The sequence below is a fragment of the Apteryx mantelli genome, chromosome 22 (assembly GCF_036417845.1).
Source record: "Apteryx mantelli isolate bAptMan1 chromosome 22, bAptMan1.hap1, whole genome shotgun sequence".
Classification (NCBI taxonomy): Eukaryota; Metazoa; Chordata; class Aves; order Apterygiformes; family Apterygidae; genus Apteryx; species Apteryx mantelli.
Window position 1 is genome coordinate 9,374,506 of NC_089999.1, and position 15,068 is coordinate 9,389,573.

At 53.8% G+C, this 15,068-nt stretch overlaps 1 protein-coding gene across 1 annotated transcript; it reads right to left on the bottom strand.

The window, feature by feature from the left end:
- Positions 1-33: 33 nt before the first annotated feature.
- UNC119 (unc-119 lipid binding chaperone) lies at positions 34-14,769 on the bottom strand. Its single transcript, XM_067309559.1, has 5 exons — positions 14,658-14,769; positions 4,990-5,103; positions 2,836-2,938; positions 986-1,158; positions 34-156 (listed from the first exon to the last, which is right to left on the bottom strand). The coding sequence occupies exons 1-5, from the start codon at positions 14,767-14,769 to the stop codon at positions 44-46; spliced, it is 615 nt and encodes a 204-aa protein (XP_067165660.1). The 3' UTR covers positions 34-43.
- Between the last annotated feature and the right edge of the window lie 299 nt (positions 14,770-15,068).

Sequence of the window (15,068 nt, forward strand, 5' to 3'; positions counted from 1 at the left end):
TAGGAAAGGGAAGGCCAGCGCAGGCTGGCTGTTCATCCTGTGCTCAAGGTCCTCCACTGTAGGAATAATCTGCCTTGTTGTGCATCACCAGCTTGTTGTCTACAAAGTAGAAACTGTCCGACTGTGTCTCATACGGATGAAGGATCATCTCTCGAACTGCAGACAAAAAAAAACGAATTAGTCATGTTAAGCACTAGCCCTATTTTAGCAGCACTCAGTGCTGACTGTTCTTGGAGACCGGGTCTCAGCTATGTTTAATAGCATTGCTCAGATAGCAACAAACTCAAAGTGAAAAAAAACAACCAAACAAAAACAAAACAGAAGCCTACCCAAACCATTTGTTTTTCAGTAGCACTTAAAGAACTCAAACAGAATCCAAATATGTTAAGGCATCACACAAACTGTAAGTGTTCTAGCTATCCTCAAAGCAATATTGCATTAGTTTTAAGGTAATAAGATAGCCAGCTCAAAACAAGTAAGCAAAGCGCATCACTGTATTTTACACAGACGGTAATATTAGTACTGACATACATGATTAAGGGCTATACAGAATATTAGGGCACACAGGTGCAGCACTGATGCCATTACGTCTTGGAAGAGGGGAGAGAAAATAAAAGTTATGTTCATACTAAAACTGAAACCTCTCAAGCTATCCATGTAGCACATCAAACATGAAAGCAGAACATAATAAGTTACCCATTTGATTGAACATCTTTCCAGTCCTGCTTTTTTAGTTATTTTATAACACTTTTTTTTTTTTTACATGACACTGAAGCTTCTCTTTGATGAATAAAAAAAGCAACCATCTGGTGGTGACAGGATACATGGTACCAGAAAACAAAAGCTGTACTAAACACAGATGCAAAACTACTTGGATGTATTTTTCCATACCCATTTTCTATAGACAGCTCATTGGAAAGGGCTTCTCCCAAACAACTTAGACTAACAACACTATTTGGTAACCCAATAACTGAAAAGAGCTTACTGAGATCCTCCGAGAGCTGTGGGAATTCGTAGATGTGCTCACACGTATTTTTACTGCTGGGGATGCAGAACCCGAATTCAAAATCAAAACTCTTCAGCAATTGATCCCTGAAGTAATGCCTCTCAATCATGCGGAAGTTATTAATGGGTTTGTCCCCTACTGTGAATTCCACCCTGAAGAGGAAGGATGAGATTGAAATGAGCTTTCCTCATTAAGCAAGATTTTCAGACACTGCTGTCAGGTAGAAAAGAACTCTTCTTAAAAAAAAAAAGGCAAAATATTTAAATCAATGGTACTAATCAAATTCTCTTTTTTAAAAAGTATGCTGCAGGGACACAACATAGCATTATAAATCATATATCATACCATATCATATCATTATACTATTTTTTTATACCTTTTCCTCCATAAAAATGATATGCAAGACAATTGTACAAGCTTAAAATCATCTTCAGCGAAGAAAAACAATCCCTCCAACTTTACTGGAGAAGCACTTCACTAGATCATTCACTAGAACTGTGCTGCATTGTTATTCAAGTTATTTTAATTCTTCCGACTGGTATTAAAAAGACAGATCTACAGAAAAACTCCCTCTCTTCTCTTCCTGCTTTGTAGATGGTAAAAGAGGGCAAGTTCAACCAAGATGTACTCAAGTTTCTCTTACCAAGAGGCACGACCTCTTGGAGAGAGAGAGGTATTAGCTACACATGATGCTCTGCACTATGAGGAAGCCAGACTGTTCCATGTCTGGCACAAAACAAAAGTTGGGTATTTACCATTTCAATAAAATAGTGGCCAAAGTGGTGCTGATACATGACTTTAATCTTTCTTCCAAAATGAAGTCTAAATGGTGCAATTCTGTTTTAAGATTAGCAGGAAGCCGTAATGTGCAACTTTGCTCTAAATATTTGCTGCTGAAGGGAGCTATCAAAATGCAGACTAACATGAATCCAAACTAATGATTTCTGTATACCTGGGGGAAAAAAAAAATTGCACTGGAACAGTAACCAATGCTCAGTTAGAGTATTATGGTCTTAATGCCCTAATAGCAATGGACATAAAGCTCTTAATTAGATCTACTAATTTAAACTTAAGTGAATGTCAAAGAAAAACAAAGATAACAAAGGCTCTGCCATACTGTGATCCAATATCCTTCTAAAATCTTCAGTAAAGGCAGAAGGGCCCACCAGCCAACTCTTCAAGAGGGCAGAAGAGAAAACACCAGCTAAAACTTGCATCTTTCCATGCACACTATTTAACTGTGGAAAAAAAATGACTACTAACTTATACTAAAGAAAAAATATACCCTGTCACTTATATTACAGTAGCAAGGTCTTTGGTCCAAAGCTTTACAGAAAAATACTTCAGGTGCCACATTTTGGTGTGGTTTATTGATGGCTGCATGAGGTACTACCTCAAAGATCATTCTGATACATAAAATGTCAAACACAACTTCACTATTTCACTTTCATCTTTGGCTTAGTGTCTTTTAGGGACAGCGATGTGGAAGGCTGCAGAAACATCTTCCAAAACGGGCAGAGCCTCTGTCAAACAAACCATCGTTTGCAGAAAAGAGCTGGAGTATCTGGGTAGTCTGTCCACCTTATACTGCTCCTTTTAGCATTAATCTCTTCGACCCCATGCCTGTTCTTAGGGTAAAGAAAGAAGCTAAAGGAATGGGGAACGTGAGGCAACCAGCCAAAACATTTGGAGCTCCTCATAATAAAAAGAGATCTCTATCAGACCAACTAAAGATGCAAAACTGATAGGAACAGTAAGAGCCACTTTCGCTTTATAAGACTTCAGGAGTTTTCCGTACGAGAAGAAGTAGCATGGGAGCGATTACTTACGTGGCTCCCACTTGCCGAAGTCTAAGAAAAGCTGGGGTAAACTGGTAGCGTACAAACCGTCCGGCATTGGGGTCAATGTCCTTCTTGTCGTTGTGTTCGCGTTCTGGAAAAGCGCAAAGGAAAGCTCCGTCACTGTCGTCTGAGAAACAGAAAGCCAGTGAAAATACTAGAGTAACGGTAGTCTCCTCCTCAGCCTCGTGCCCTGCGTGGAGCCGGCGCTCGGAGGCTCGAGGACGAGGCACAGTGAACAACCCGTAGCACGTTCGGCACCAGAAGGGCCTTTCCCACCTTCCTCGGCTCACTGGCAAGGTTAGCTAATTCATCCTTAAATCCCTGCAAACAGACTGCAGCAGGAGAAAACATTTTCTAATAATCCAGCTGCGAAAATAAGTGGTTTGTCCCTCAGAAGTAAGTGTTGAGCTCAGCTTCAGCAGCAAAGTTTTGCTGTCTTTTTAAGTACTCCGACCCTCACATTTCTATTGATTTGGCAATGCTGGAAATCGCCTCCCCAGGAAAAAAAGCACTAGGCCTCCTTTCTGGCAGACGGCGGAATAAACAAAGAGCTCTCTGTAAAGAAACTGGGCGAGCAGCAAACGGTTGTGTATTTTTAACTAGGAAAAGGTATGTTATAAGCAAAAAAATTCAGAGATCAAAGTTTGAGGGTTTCTCACCAAAATGAAGGAGATAGATAGACACAAAATACTACGAATTCTCCATTAGAGATTCTATTTCTGATTTTCCTCACTGTTAAGGAGGACCATGCACAGTGATCTCATTACGCTCAGTTCTTTCATGGCTTTATTAACTGAATTCACAAAAATAGCATTTGGTCGCAATGTGATTCACACAAGCATTTCGCAGTCACTAGGGTATAAGGGGAAAAAAGGCAAAAAATACTTGGTAGAGAACAAACTTTTAAAATTCCCAGCAAGACAATTTACTCAAAACATGCTTCCTTTAAAGAAAAGGGAGCAAACCAACCAACCTGTTATCTGCCTTACAAAGTTCCCTTCAGGTTTTGCTCCCAGACTTTAAAAGAGAGGATAGAAATCTGGTTTTTGAAAGAGAGAGTAAGAATTGGGAGCTTTACCTTTATTCCTTACTGTCTCTTCTAGCGCGAGAACTAGGGAACACTTAATGAAACTAGCAGGCGATAGAGCCAAAGCGAAAGCAGGCAGGGTCAACCACAACATGCAGGTAAGCTGGGAAATTCCTCGCTATAGGCCATTGTGGTGCTAAAAAGGTACGTTGGTTCAAGAAATAAAAATCCATTGTGGGCTATTAAACACGAAGACATCGCATGCAGCAAAGGAGCTCCTGGAACTATAAAATACTGAAGGCCAGGAAACTATTCTGAGCAAGGATGAGGGCTCGCTCAGGCGTCCACTGCCGGTCACTCAAAGACTGAGCATTTGCAGGATGGCCCTTTGCTTTGAGCCGCTTCCTGTGCTCAAGAGTGACTTACTGTTCCCGCCTCTACTGCAGGATTGCGGGATGCCTCTGACCAAGCTGTTGCACCTTAGCACCTCTTGTTTGCTATCTCGAAGCTACGGAAAACTTCCTTTCACAGGCCAGGAGATGGGGAAGATTTGGAAGAGCGTTTGATCAAGAAAAGAACAGTTGCACTGAGTTTTTATTACCCACTGGTAACAGGTAGCACCTTGATGGTTACAAGTAACGCCCAACAAATTACGAAAAAACAAGCATGTTTTTAGTTTGTCTCCTTTGGTCCCCGTTGCACAACTGACATACGGTTTCTGTCTTTCGGAGACGCGTGTTTTCATGACTCCTGAGAGAAAGATGTTAGCTTGACAGCTAAACTATGTACGGGGGGACTCTCGCTGATGAACAGCCAAGAAACCAACACACTCCGATTTCCTCCTCCCTTTCTTCTTCTATTTACAATATCCATCTGTCCTTTCCAATCGCAGATGGCAGTCGTAGGAACACAGCAGCAATGTTAACTGCTTGCGTTGGTACAACGGGATACGTGAACAGTATTTCTGCTGCAGCCGGGGCTCTAGCCCTCTTGCAGTTGATAGCATCTCCTATTTTGGGGAGACATGTTGAGGAAAAGGAGTGGAAAAAGGCAAAAAGGAAGCACACACTAGCATTCATTTGTTAAGGACAGCAGTACTTTGTGTGTGCACTCACCTGAAGCCGGTGGCTTGGTGATTTCAAACAGCACCGTGCCAGACTCCATGTCCCGGATTTTGAACCTGGTGAAGTCTATCTTGTAAACGTTTTCCTCTGGAGTGCACAAATAATCTGCAGAGGAAAGCAAATTCAAATGCAGGCTGCTCAGAAACACCAGGTATTTCTGGCCACTCTCCGGTGGTCACAACCAGATGCAGGAAGAGCCCATTGCCCCCAGTACCCTGTTTTTAACCCAAAGCGAATGTCTACGAAGACAGTCGCACTGCTGAGTGCTGCACACTGCTCTGCAAGGGCAGGTGAAAGGGGAAAACGCTCCCTGCCCGGGCACCCTGAGCTCATCGCCTTTTCCCAACCCCAGGCCAGCATCGTCCGGACCCATTTTCCCTCCAGGTATTGAGAATAGGCAGGACCTCCACCAGACCCTAACCTTTGCAGGGTAAGAGGCTTTGCCCATGTTGAAAACTGCCCTCGGGCAGAACGCAAGCGCTAAGCAGCTTTGCGGGCACTAAGCCGCCCGCGCGTCACTCGGCCAGGAGCGTCCTCCTGCCCACGCCACCTCCCCTCCTCCACGGCCTCCGCTCTCCAGCGACGCTTGTCCCGGGCAAGGACTTGCTCCTCAGCGCCAAAAATGGTGTTGAAACCTTTCCCTGTGCTAGGAAACTGCCTGGGAACGGAGCCCTTCCCTGCCCCGTGAGCCAGCTTCCTGGCCGCGATACGGGACTCCCCCGCGGGAAGGAGGGAGCGGGGTGCCTGCGGCGGCGTACCCTCCGCCCCACAGACGGGCGCGGATCGAAAGAGCTCCGAAAACTTTCTTTATCCGGACAAATCCAACTAAATGTGTATGCATAAAAGCTAGGTTAGCTTTTGAATGACTATGCAGCTGCATTTTTTAAGAGACTTGGGTTAGCAGTTTTAAGAAAGGTAGAAGTAAAACGTCAAAACTGTGATTCTAAGCCTTTCTTGGCTTCTAATTCCTGCTGTTAGCCCGAGTTATTCATTTATTGCAGTCTGCTCTCCTATTTCGAAAATTCAGGTGTATCCATCCACCTAAGGCTTATTTATTGAATATACGAAAATAAGTTAGGGCGTAGCTGGAGATCATCCCTACCCATTACAAGCCGTACTTTAGCACTAGTATAACAACCCGGGTGCCGGCGTTACGGTTTGGGATTATGCTTCGCGGGCACTGGCTAGCACAACGGCAGAGAAGTTGTTATCACCCTCAATAAAAGATGACGCCGAGGCAGTGAGAGCGCGTCCCCTGTGCCGCGCGGGGCCTCCGTGAGACGGGCGGCCGCCCTCGCTGGGATCTGCAACGACGGAAAGCGGCCCCGGCGCCGGAGCGCGGGGAGGGAAGCTGCCGTCAGCACCGCGCGCGCTGTCTCCCGGCTGCTGCCGAACGCGAACCCCTCTTTTTCGGTTTTAAAGCACGCTACCCAAGGAGACAGGATGGATATCTAAATCGTCGCTTCGCCCCGGGCCCCGGTGTTTCCGAGCCGGCAGCAGGCGACGTCGCGGGAGCGTTAGGCACCGACACGTCCGCCAGCCCACGCGCTGCCCCGCGCCGAGCCGCCGCGCACGGCACAGCACGGGTATCGGCGCGCATCGCCCCGGGCGGCCGGCGGCGCCGCTGCTCCGCGAGGGCACCGGGCCGGAGCGCGGCGGGCGCCCGGTCGCTCGGAGCTGGGGCGCCTTCCCCGGAGCACGCGGGCGAGCCTGCCAGCCGCGTTTGTCCGCCAGTTAATTATTAAGTGTTTTCCTCCTGCAGAATTCCTTCCCCTCCGGCTCCATGGCAACAGTTTTATCCCCTCCTTGGCAGCAGCGTTGCTGCAGTAACGGTGTCCGTGACTCATCCGGAGGAGAGGAGAGCGAAGCCGAGCCGCCGGAAGAGGAGCGAACCCGAGGCAGAATCCCCACCAGGCTCCCGCTCACCAACATTGGGGCCCCTCATGTTATTTTTTCCAGCTTTTTCTGCACTGACAGTATTCGAAACCTATATTTTTATCGCCATGACAGTATCCTACTGGATGGCTTCGGGGAAAGTTCACAGCCAGAGGGAAAATACTGCAATCAAGTTTGTCCTTCTGCGGCAGTGCCCGGTCTCCCAGCAGGAAAATGAGAGGCGCGTACCCCTCTCAGTCGGTATTAAAAATTTGCCTGCTGCAATTCCTGTTCAAAAGAACAAAAAAATCAACTAAAGTAACCACGTGCGGTTGTTTCCTGCACACAAGAGGAGCCTGTGGCTACACCGGAAGGTCTTTTCGGCAATGGCACACCGGTCCCAGGGCGACCGTCGCTGCCGGGGAGCATCATCCCGCTTGGAATCGGCACAGGCTTCTGCCGAGCTGAGCGCTCTCAGATTGGCTAGTTTCATCTCACACATACTTATTTTTAAATTACTGCAGGCCGCTGTTGCCCACACTTCCGTGACGCACTTAACTGCATCATCCGCTTTCATTATACTAATTCAGCATCGCCGCAATTTGGGGAGTGGAGGCAGCATCCAGCTCTCCTTCCGTGAGACTGCGCCAGCCCCCACCGAGTGAAGTGGATCATCACAGCGAAGGCAGGTTTGGTCTCCCAGGACAGAACATCTTCTGATTTCTTCCACCTCCCCAAAGCAGGTTGTGTTATTTCCCACTCAGGAACCGAACAATCCTCGTATGTCCCTGGGCGAGCCCTCAGTACTCACCTGATTCACGGCTGACGGAGACAACCCATCTGCCAAGGGATGGGCACGTCATCGCTAGCAAGTCCCCACTACGAGACTAAGATTTTCCTCTCTTAAGAGCCACCATGCTTGTGAAGAGCCTGGAAGCACCACTAGCTGCTGCAGTGGTCTCGAGAAGCAGCAGAGGCGATGGACTTCCTGAGTCAGAAATAACAGATTTTGTCATGAATTCTCCCTTTGTATGAAAAAGTGCTTAAAAAAACAAGCAAACAAGCAAACACTAAACTGTAGCACGTGTTTCGAGCCACACGCTCCAGCAAGCTGGCGTTGCAAAGGGGCACAAAAGGCGAGGGATCAGCCGACGCGCATCCCCGCAGCGGAAAGCTAACGAAGGCACTTTCTCCTCCTGCCCTCTCCCCATTACTTCGGTTATCCAACGGATGAGATTAGGTGTCTGAGCCCAGTCAAGGAAAGCTAAATGTCAATACTGCATTTGCAGATTCCCTTTGCATCAACGCCACCGGGCACGTTTGATAAGAGGAGGCGTTCCTGGGGGACGGAGGTTAGCCCTCCTCGTCGTGCTCCTGCCAAGATTTCCTCTCCTTCTCTGCAACCCGGGGAAAGCACGTGCCCTCTCTCTCACAACATCAGCTATTTCTGGGGTGCTCATTAAAGCTTCCAAGCTCGGATTGGGCAGCTCCTATTTTAAGCCTTTAATGGCCCAGAGAAGAAAGCAGAGCCTGGATGAGGAAGAACTCAGAATCCGATGGTGAAAATGGCTCTAAACCAGGAGGATGCTGCGCAAGAAGCAGATGCAACAGCAGCTACTTGTGATAGGAACGTCCCTCCCCAGCACTGGCAGCAACAGAAATTTAGGGAAAGAGAAGGCTCCTCTTGCCACGCAGGCCTATCTCTTAACATGCATTAGCCAACAAGGTCAGCAGCTATTTTGAAAGCTGCTCCCAAGACGTAAGCCAGGTATAAAGCAAAGCCAACTGAAGATGAATTCCTAGAAGCCGGAGATTAGGAGATTATCAGATTGAAGAGTCTCAGGAGGAAGCGAGCAAAAATAGCACCAACGCCGCGGAGAGGCAGCGCGGTGACGCAGGGCAGAGCACAGGACCTCGCGGGCACGGCAGGGCCAGCGCCAAGCGGCGCCGATGCAACCGGTGCCCAATTAAAGAAAAAGCCGGACCGTCTGCCCTGCCCTCTGCCTGGGCAGCTCAAGCCCCGGGATGGCAGAGGAGCAGGGCAGGATCCTTGGGGAGCACGTGGCTGGGGGCCCCCGCGCTGCCCGGCCACGCGGCCCCCCAAGTCTGAAACCACAGGGGAATATTAACGAAATCAGCTGGCTTCAGCCTCGTGCACGGGGCTAACGCAAAGCAAGCATCCCTGCCCAAAGCCCCCCGACGCCTCCAGCTCACGCCCCGGCTTTCCCATTACCTTTCCCATTTCCACCCGGGACGGCCCAAACCTTTAAAACCAGCAGGAGGAGAAACCCGCTCGGCTGCCAGCTCCGTACCCCGTATTGCACATATGCCGTGTGTGCTCTCCTTGGAAAACTAACAGTCCCTATTTAAGCGCGACACTACTAAAAAAGCCTCCATCTACACAACACTTACGTTGCGAGTTATCCCAGAGCCTTGAAAAGGTTCGTAACATATGTTGTGTTGCCTAGGAAAGGAGGGCCGGTGCTAGCAGCTCGACGCAGCTCTCGGATGCCGCTCTGCTATTAGAAATCAGCACTTCAATATATTTCACACATCACAGCCCCAGCCAGCTCAGAACAGTGACTCATTAACCGTCTCACAAACACCCACAGCTAATCAGGGCTCCTAATACAATACATTTCACCAAGTTAATTGGGGAAAGAAGGAAAAGCCAAGGTCCACAAGCGGCTTTGAAGATTGATTTGCACACATGAGCTTCCTGTTAGCACTGCAGCAAAATTGGTAGAAAGTCACCCACGAAGGGTCTGCCCCGAGCAGCCCGCTGCGGCAGACCTGGCCAGGTTAGCCCTTAGCTAACGCTGCCGAGAAGTCTGAGAAATCCGAAACGACAGCTCGGGCAAGAGGTTAGCTTCAGAAATGATTAAGTGCGCATCTCTTATCTTCAGGTTGCATTTGGTAATTGTTGTCATGTATGCAATCAATTATTTAACCCTTTGGTTTCCTAAAATAAAATAAGCTCTACTCTAAGGAAAGCAGTATTACAGACCAGCGGTGCAGGGGCCTGGAGCTGTGCTAAGCAGGGCAATCGCTGAGGCTGAAGCTTGTCTCCTGTTACGTAGCTGCTCGAAGGCTGGTGCCATCCCGCACCGGTAAATGGGGACAGTCCCCCCAGGGGCTGCAATACCGTCTTCCTACTGACCACCAGCAGCCCTAACCCCAAAGATGGGGGGAAGAAATAAAAGCTCTCTTTGAATTAACCTTGTCCTGCAGCCAATGGGGCACCTATTAGCACAGCGTCACCCAGCAAAGCTGCAAGATTAAGCGTGGCAAAAGACACGGGGGACAGTGCGGCTCCTTGGCTAGCTCCACGAGGCAGGACAGGGCATCCGCAGCCACCAAGGTCCCAGTAATTGCAGATGGGCTCCCTGATGCTCTGGCTGCCTCAGTAATTAATTGCAATTTGAACTGAGTTCTGCCCTGCTCCTTTGCTAATCCCAAGTTAATCACGTTGTAAGGTTTTTCTCTTTTGGTAACCACGGTTGTGTGAGCAAGTAACAAATCCTGCTAATTGCAAAGAAAACGTTGCATTTGCCTTGCGCCTAATCCCGCTGCAGTAGCACCGGAGCCAGCCCAGCCGAAGGGCCCAGCTATTCCGGGGCAGCACCCAGATCCACCCGGCTGCACCCTGGAAACGGTAGCAGCCACGGAGCTGGGGGAGAATTTAACATTGAAAGGACACACCATATGCAGGACAGTTTGCACAACTCCCCCTTTAAGCTTATTAGGAACACATTAAGAGCAGAGCCCAGCTGGTTTTTCTGGCTTCCTGCACGCTCAGGTTACAGAAGCGGTTTCTCCGGGCTAGCAGTGAGGGCTGTGGCCACCAAGCACCTCCCGCTTTTCCAGCTGGCCAGCCCGAGATATTTAACACTTGGTCATGCGGCAGGATCCCCAGCACGGTGAGCATAGCGTGATCCCCCAGCTGCGTTTCCAGCAAGGGCTCTCCCGAGATCCGAATGCCAGGGAACGGCTGACCAAGTCCGTCTGCGCTCTCCCAGCCGCAGGCGGCATCGCGACAGCAGCAGCGCGGTGCCCGGAGACGCAGCCTTCGGGGGCCGCGGGCGGGCAGACGCCCCAGCGCTGGGGAGCCCCGCGCGAGGCAGGGCAGGCGCAGGCCCCCGGCAGCGAGACCGGCGCCAAGCACGTGCAGGTCTGGAAGGGGCTTCCCGGGTGCCAGCGCAGCACCCTGCGGCCACATCCAAGCTGGGACCTACCTGCTTCAAGGGATTTATCTCAAAAAGCAGTGTTAGAGCCTCAAAGGAGGGCGCCTGTGCCATCTGCCATTGCTTGCGATTTGGGGTTACCTGACCTGGCTGCTCCAGGCACTCGGGAAATCTTCACCGTCTCGGAGAAGTGATGCGAGACCAAACTGCAGAGCGCTACCGGCACCCTCACCCTGCACGGGGTCGGCATGGGAGCACCAGCAGGGTGCCTGGCGCCCCAAATGGCGAACCGGGGCCGAGGGGTACGACGGCAGAGCCAAGCGTGCACCGGTGGCTCCTACCTGTGATCTCCGAGGGCACAGAGCAAATTTCACCCTCGAGAAGCACCTCGACCCTCCTAGGGGCTGCACGTGCCCTTCCCGAAATGCACCCACTAACTCATGCTCAGCAAAACACTTCCTGGAGACGCATCCTGTAGTCCTCACTGTGCCAGCCCAGCATGGATAACCATGGATTAGGCCCTGTCTGGAGCTGGGAGGGGTGTCCAGGGCGCTGGGACATTTCCACCGTGGCTCTCGCTCCACGGCCAACTCCCGCTCCGACTTCGAACCGGCTGCAGCACCACACCTTTGGGTCATCTGTTGGGCATTGAAACCAGGGTGAACAAAATTTGAGTGACCAAGGCCATCAGTCTGAATGATTTGGTGGCACAGGCACTGAGGTTTACTAAGAAACGGAATACAACTAGTTTTAAGAAGGGAGAGAAAAAAAAAGAGAGAAAGAGAAATCCTAACCCTTCACCTCTCCATCCTCTTACGGTCTTCTTAACACGTCTCAAAACTAGTCACCACTGTTAACACCCTTTAAAAGCCATAAATAACCAAGGCCAGGATGCCGCACACTCCTTGCTACCTTTGCTTATTCTCTTGATGTTGAAAGACAGACTGGAGAGACCATGTGCTGAGCTCTCCCCCGGCCTGGGAAGAACTTCCCACATCCCCTAGCCCATAGCCTCCTTCCCAGGCCCAGCCAGGTACGACCCACACCCTGGATATCATCCCAGTTGCTGGCACCAAGTCTGAGCCACCACACCAGGGACGGGAAGGGGATAAAAGCTGGGGTTACATCAGGCTTAAGCCAAAAGCTAAAGCGGACGAGAGGGAGGGGAGCGCGAAGGGCTGGGATGAGGCTCTCCTCGAAGGCAAAGAGTCTCACCACTGCCTGCTGCACGATCCCTCCTCTCCCTTGGAGTTGCACCAGGCTGGATGCCTGGAGAGGGCAGGCAGCTCCCCCAGACCGGTCCCACATGTTTTTGGGTAGCCACTATCCCTAGATAAAACAGGGAGAGTTTGCCCAGCAGAGCCAGACAGGGATAAAGAGCTAAAGGAGCAGGCAGGAGGATTTCAAGAGACCCTTAACAACAGGCTAGAGGAAAGAGTACAAACTTGGCCACTCTCCTGCTCATGCTCGCGCTTTTGGACTATGAGATGGCACCAAAGTGACGTGTCTGCTGCCCCCCCTCCCCCCCCAGCATGTCCCAGGGAGAAGACAGGGCTGGGGTAGCCACAAGCTTCTCTCCCACAGCCTGAGATCCTTCCCCTCCCCACAGCTCCCTCCGTCCGGAGCAGAAGACTGTGATGATTTCACATCGATATTTTTGGCAATCTATTTTTACAAGCTTGCTGCAGCCCGTGCAAATAATTAAAGGCCGCAGAATGCCCCGAATAAACGTTATGTGGTAAGGAACAGAAAAACATTCTTGTGCCTTGCTCTCTGCGTTTAAGCCACCAAGTGGGAAACCGGGCTTGAGAAGGGGTGCTGCAAAGCATCGCTGGGCAATGAAAGACACTAGGCCCAGTGTGAGCGGGTTGGCTCATCCACAGACTGGTCCGAAGGCACACGGAGGATTTCAGGCATGGAGAGCTTCCGATGGCTCCCACGTGCCCTGCAGGAGCGACAAGCTCTTTCCCTGGGAAGAGTTTAGCCAGGGCTCACTTCGCGGTGGCTGGTCCTCGCCCGGCAGCACCCAGCAGTACCCCCTGCGTTACGCTCGCACCAGCGAGTCTCGCGGAGGAAGGGGGCAAAACATCTGAAAATGTTCCCTTTCTACCTTCCCTGTGCTTCGTCCCGTGCTGCCCCGCGGTGAGGTGGGGCAGGTAACCGCCAGCTTGGTCCCAGAGCCGGGGTGAGCAGCGCAGCCTTCCCCGCGCCCTGCGAACGCCGCGCACCGCACGAGCAACAGCGGGGCCGGCGGCTGCCTCGCACCACCCGTGCTAGCCCGAGCGCAAGGGGGGGACGTGCACCCGCAGCCTCGCCAGGCAGCGCTGCCAAAGGCAGGGACACGCAGGCCACCGGGAAGCGAGCACGTGAAGCGTTTCACGTGGCCATCGCTTGGATTCAGCATCTAGCGCCTCCAAGGATGCGGGCAGTGCGCTCCGGCGTCTGCTGCCCAGCTGTTCCCGCTCCAGGCAGGGAAGAGCAGGATTCACGGTCCTGGGCAGCGAGTCACCCCCCGCGGCCCAGCAGCGCTGCAGCCGGGAACAGGGGCCCAAGGACCCTGCCCGGCCCAGTCGGCATTGGCCGCCCCTCTCCGGAGGAGCCTCCACAACCGGCTCCCAAGGGGCAGCACCGAGGCCCCGCGGGGCTTTCCTGCCCCCCGTCCCTCCGCGCCGCTCGCCAACGCGGGCGGCTGCTTGCAGCCAGCGCGGCTTCCCGCATCCTTCCTCCCCGAGCGCGGCCGGGCCGGCGAGCCGAAACCTGCTCCGCCGCCACGCTGCACGGCGCTCCGGCCGGACAGCCCCTTCCCCTCCCGCCCGACCCGCTGGCGGCACGGAGGCCCCGGGACGTGCGGAAGGGCCTTTCGGGGGGCAGCGGCTGCCCGGCGGGGAGCAGGCCGCTTCTGGGCACCGCTGCGGCCGGGCCGGGCCGGCCCCGCGCACGCACCTTCTCCCGAGCCGGACGGCGCCCGCAGCCCGGCACGCTGCAGTTTCGACGCCCGGAGCGCGGACACGGCCGTGCCAGCGCCCGCCTGGTCCCGGCCGAGCTGGCGGTCAAGCACAACAGACCCCCCGGCCCCGCGAGCCCCCGCCGGCCCCAGGGTGCTCCCGCGGCCCGTGGCACTGCGGGGGATTTGGGGGGGCTCCGGGAGGGGTCTGCGGCGAAGCCCCCTGTGCTGGGGCCACGGAGCCAGCCAGGCCCCCGCGGCGGGCACAGGCCGGGGGTCGGCTCGGCCCAGCACAAAGCGGTGCAGGACGGGGCGCCGAGAAGGGCACCGGGGAGCATCTCCCGTCCGACCCGGGACCCCGGGGGGGGGGGCCTGGCCCGCAGCCCGAGCATCCCGGGGGGGGGGCTGCGCCTGCAGTCCCGACACCGCGGCTCATGCACCCGCGGGGGGTCCCTAGCGCTGCATCTCGGGGAGAGCGCCCCAAGCCGCCGGGGTGCCACATCCCCGGCTCGTGCATCCCCGGGGGGACGGTCCCCAGCCCCTGCGCCCCCGGGGGGGGGGACCGGGATCTCCTCGGGGCGGCGGAGACGCGGCCCCGGCCCGGGCATCCCGCCCCCCCTTCCCCCCCCGGGAGCAGGCCCGGCCCGGGCACGCACCGCTGGTGACCCGCTGCAGCGCCAGCACGTCGTCGGGCCCGATGAGCGTCTTGCGGCCCAGCTCCTCCTCGGCGCGGGCCGCCGCCGCCCCGCCGCTCTTCTTCACCTTCATGGCCCCGCCGCCGCCGCCGCCGCCGGTGTGAGCGGCGCGGCCCGGCTGCGCATCGCCGCCGGCGCCCGGCGCCCGCCGCACCGGGAGGGGCCTCGCCGCGCCGCCCCGCCCCGGCCCGCCCCCGCCGCCCGGCTCCGGCAGCAGCGCCCGGCGCGGGGGGCCGCCGCGGACCCCCACCCGCAACGCGGCCCGGGCCCCCCCCTAAGCGCCCCCGGGAGGCTCCAGGGAAACACCCCGACCGGGGAGGTCCGGCCCCGAAACTGCCCCCACAACCCCTCCCCCCCCCCCCCGCCGGGCAA

What these genes read in the sequence shown, in the direction of transcription:
- UNC119 (XM_067309559.1), bottom strand. Translation starts at nt 14,769, where the DNA reads ATGAAGGTGAAGAAGAGCGGCGGGGCGGCGGCGGCCCGCGCCGAGGAG. An exon ending in CACCAAGCCACCGGCTTCAG is followed by an intron (nt 2,939 to 4,989) that starts GTGAGTGCACAC and finishes GCGCTTTTCCAG; the next exon opens with AACGCGAACACAACGACAAG. An exon ending in ACAGCTCTCGGAGGATCTCA is followed by an intron (nt 157 to 985) that starts GTAAGCTCTTTT and finishes TTTTGTCTGCAG; the next exon opens with TTCGAGAGATGATCCTTCAT.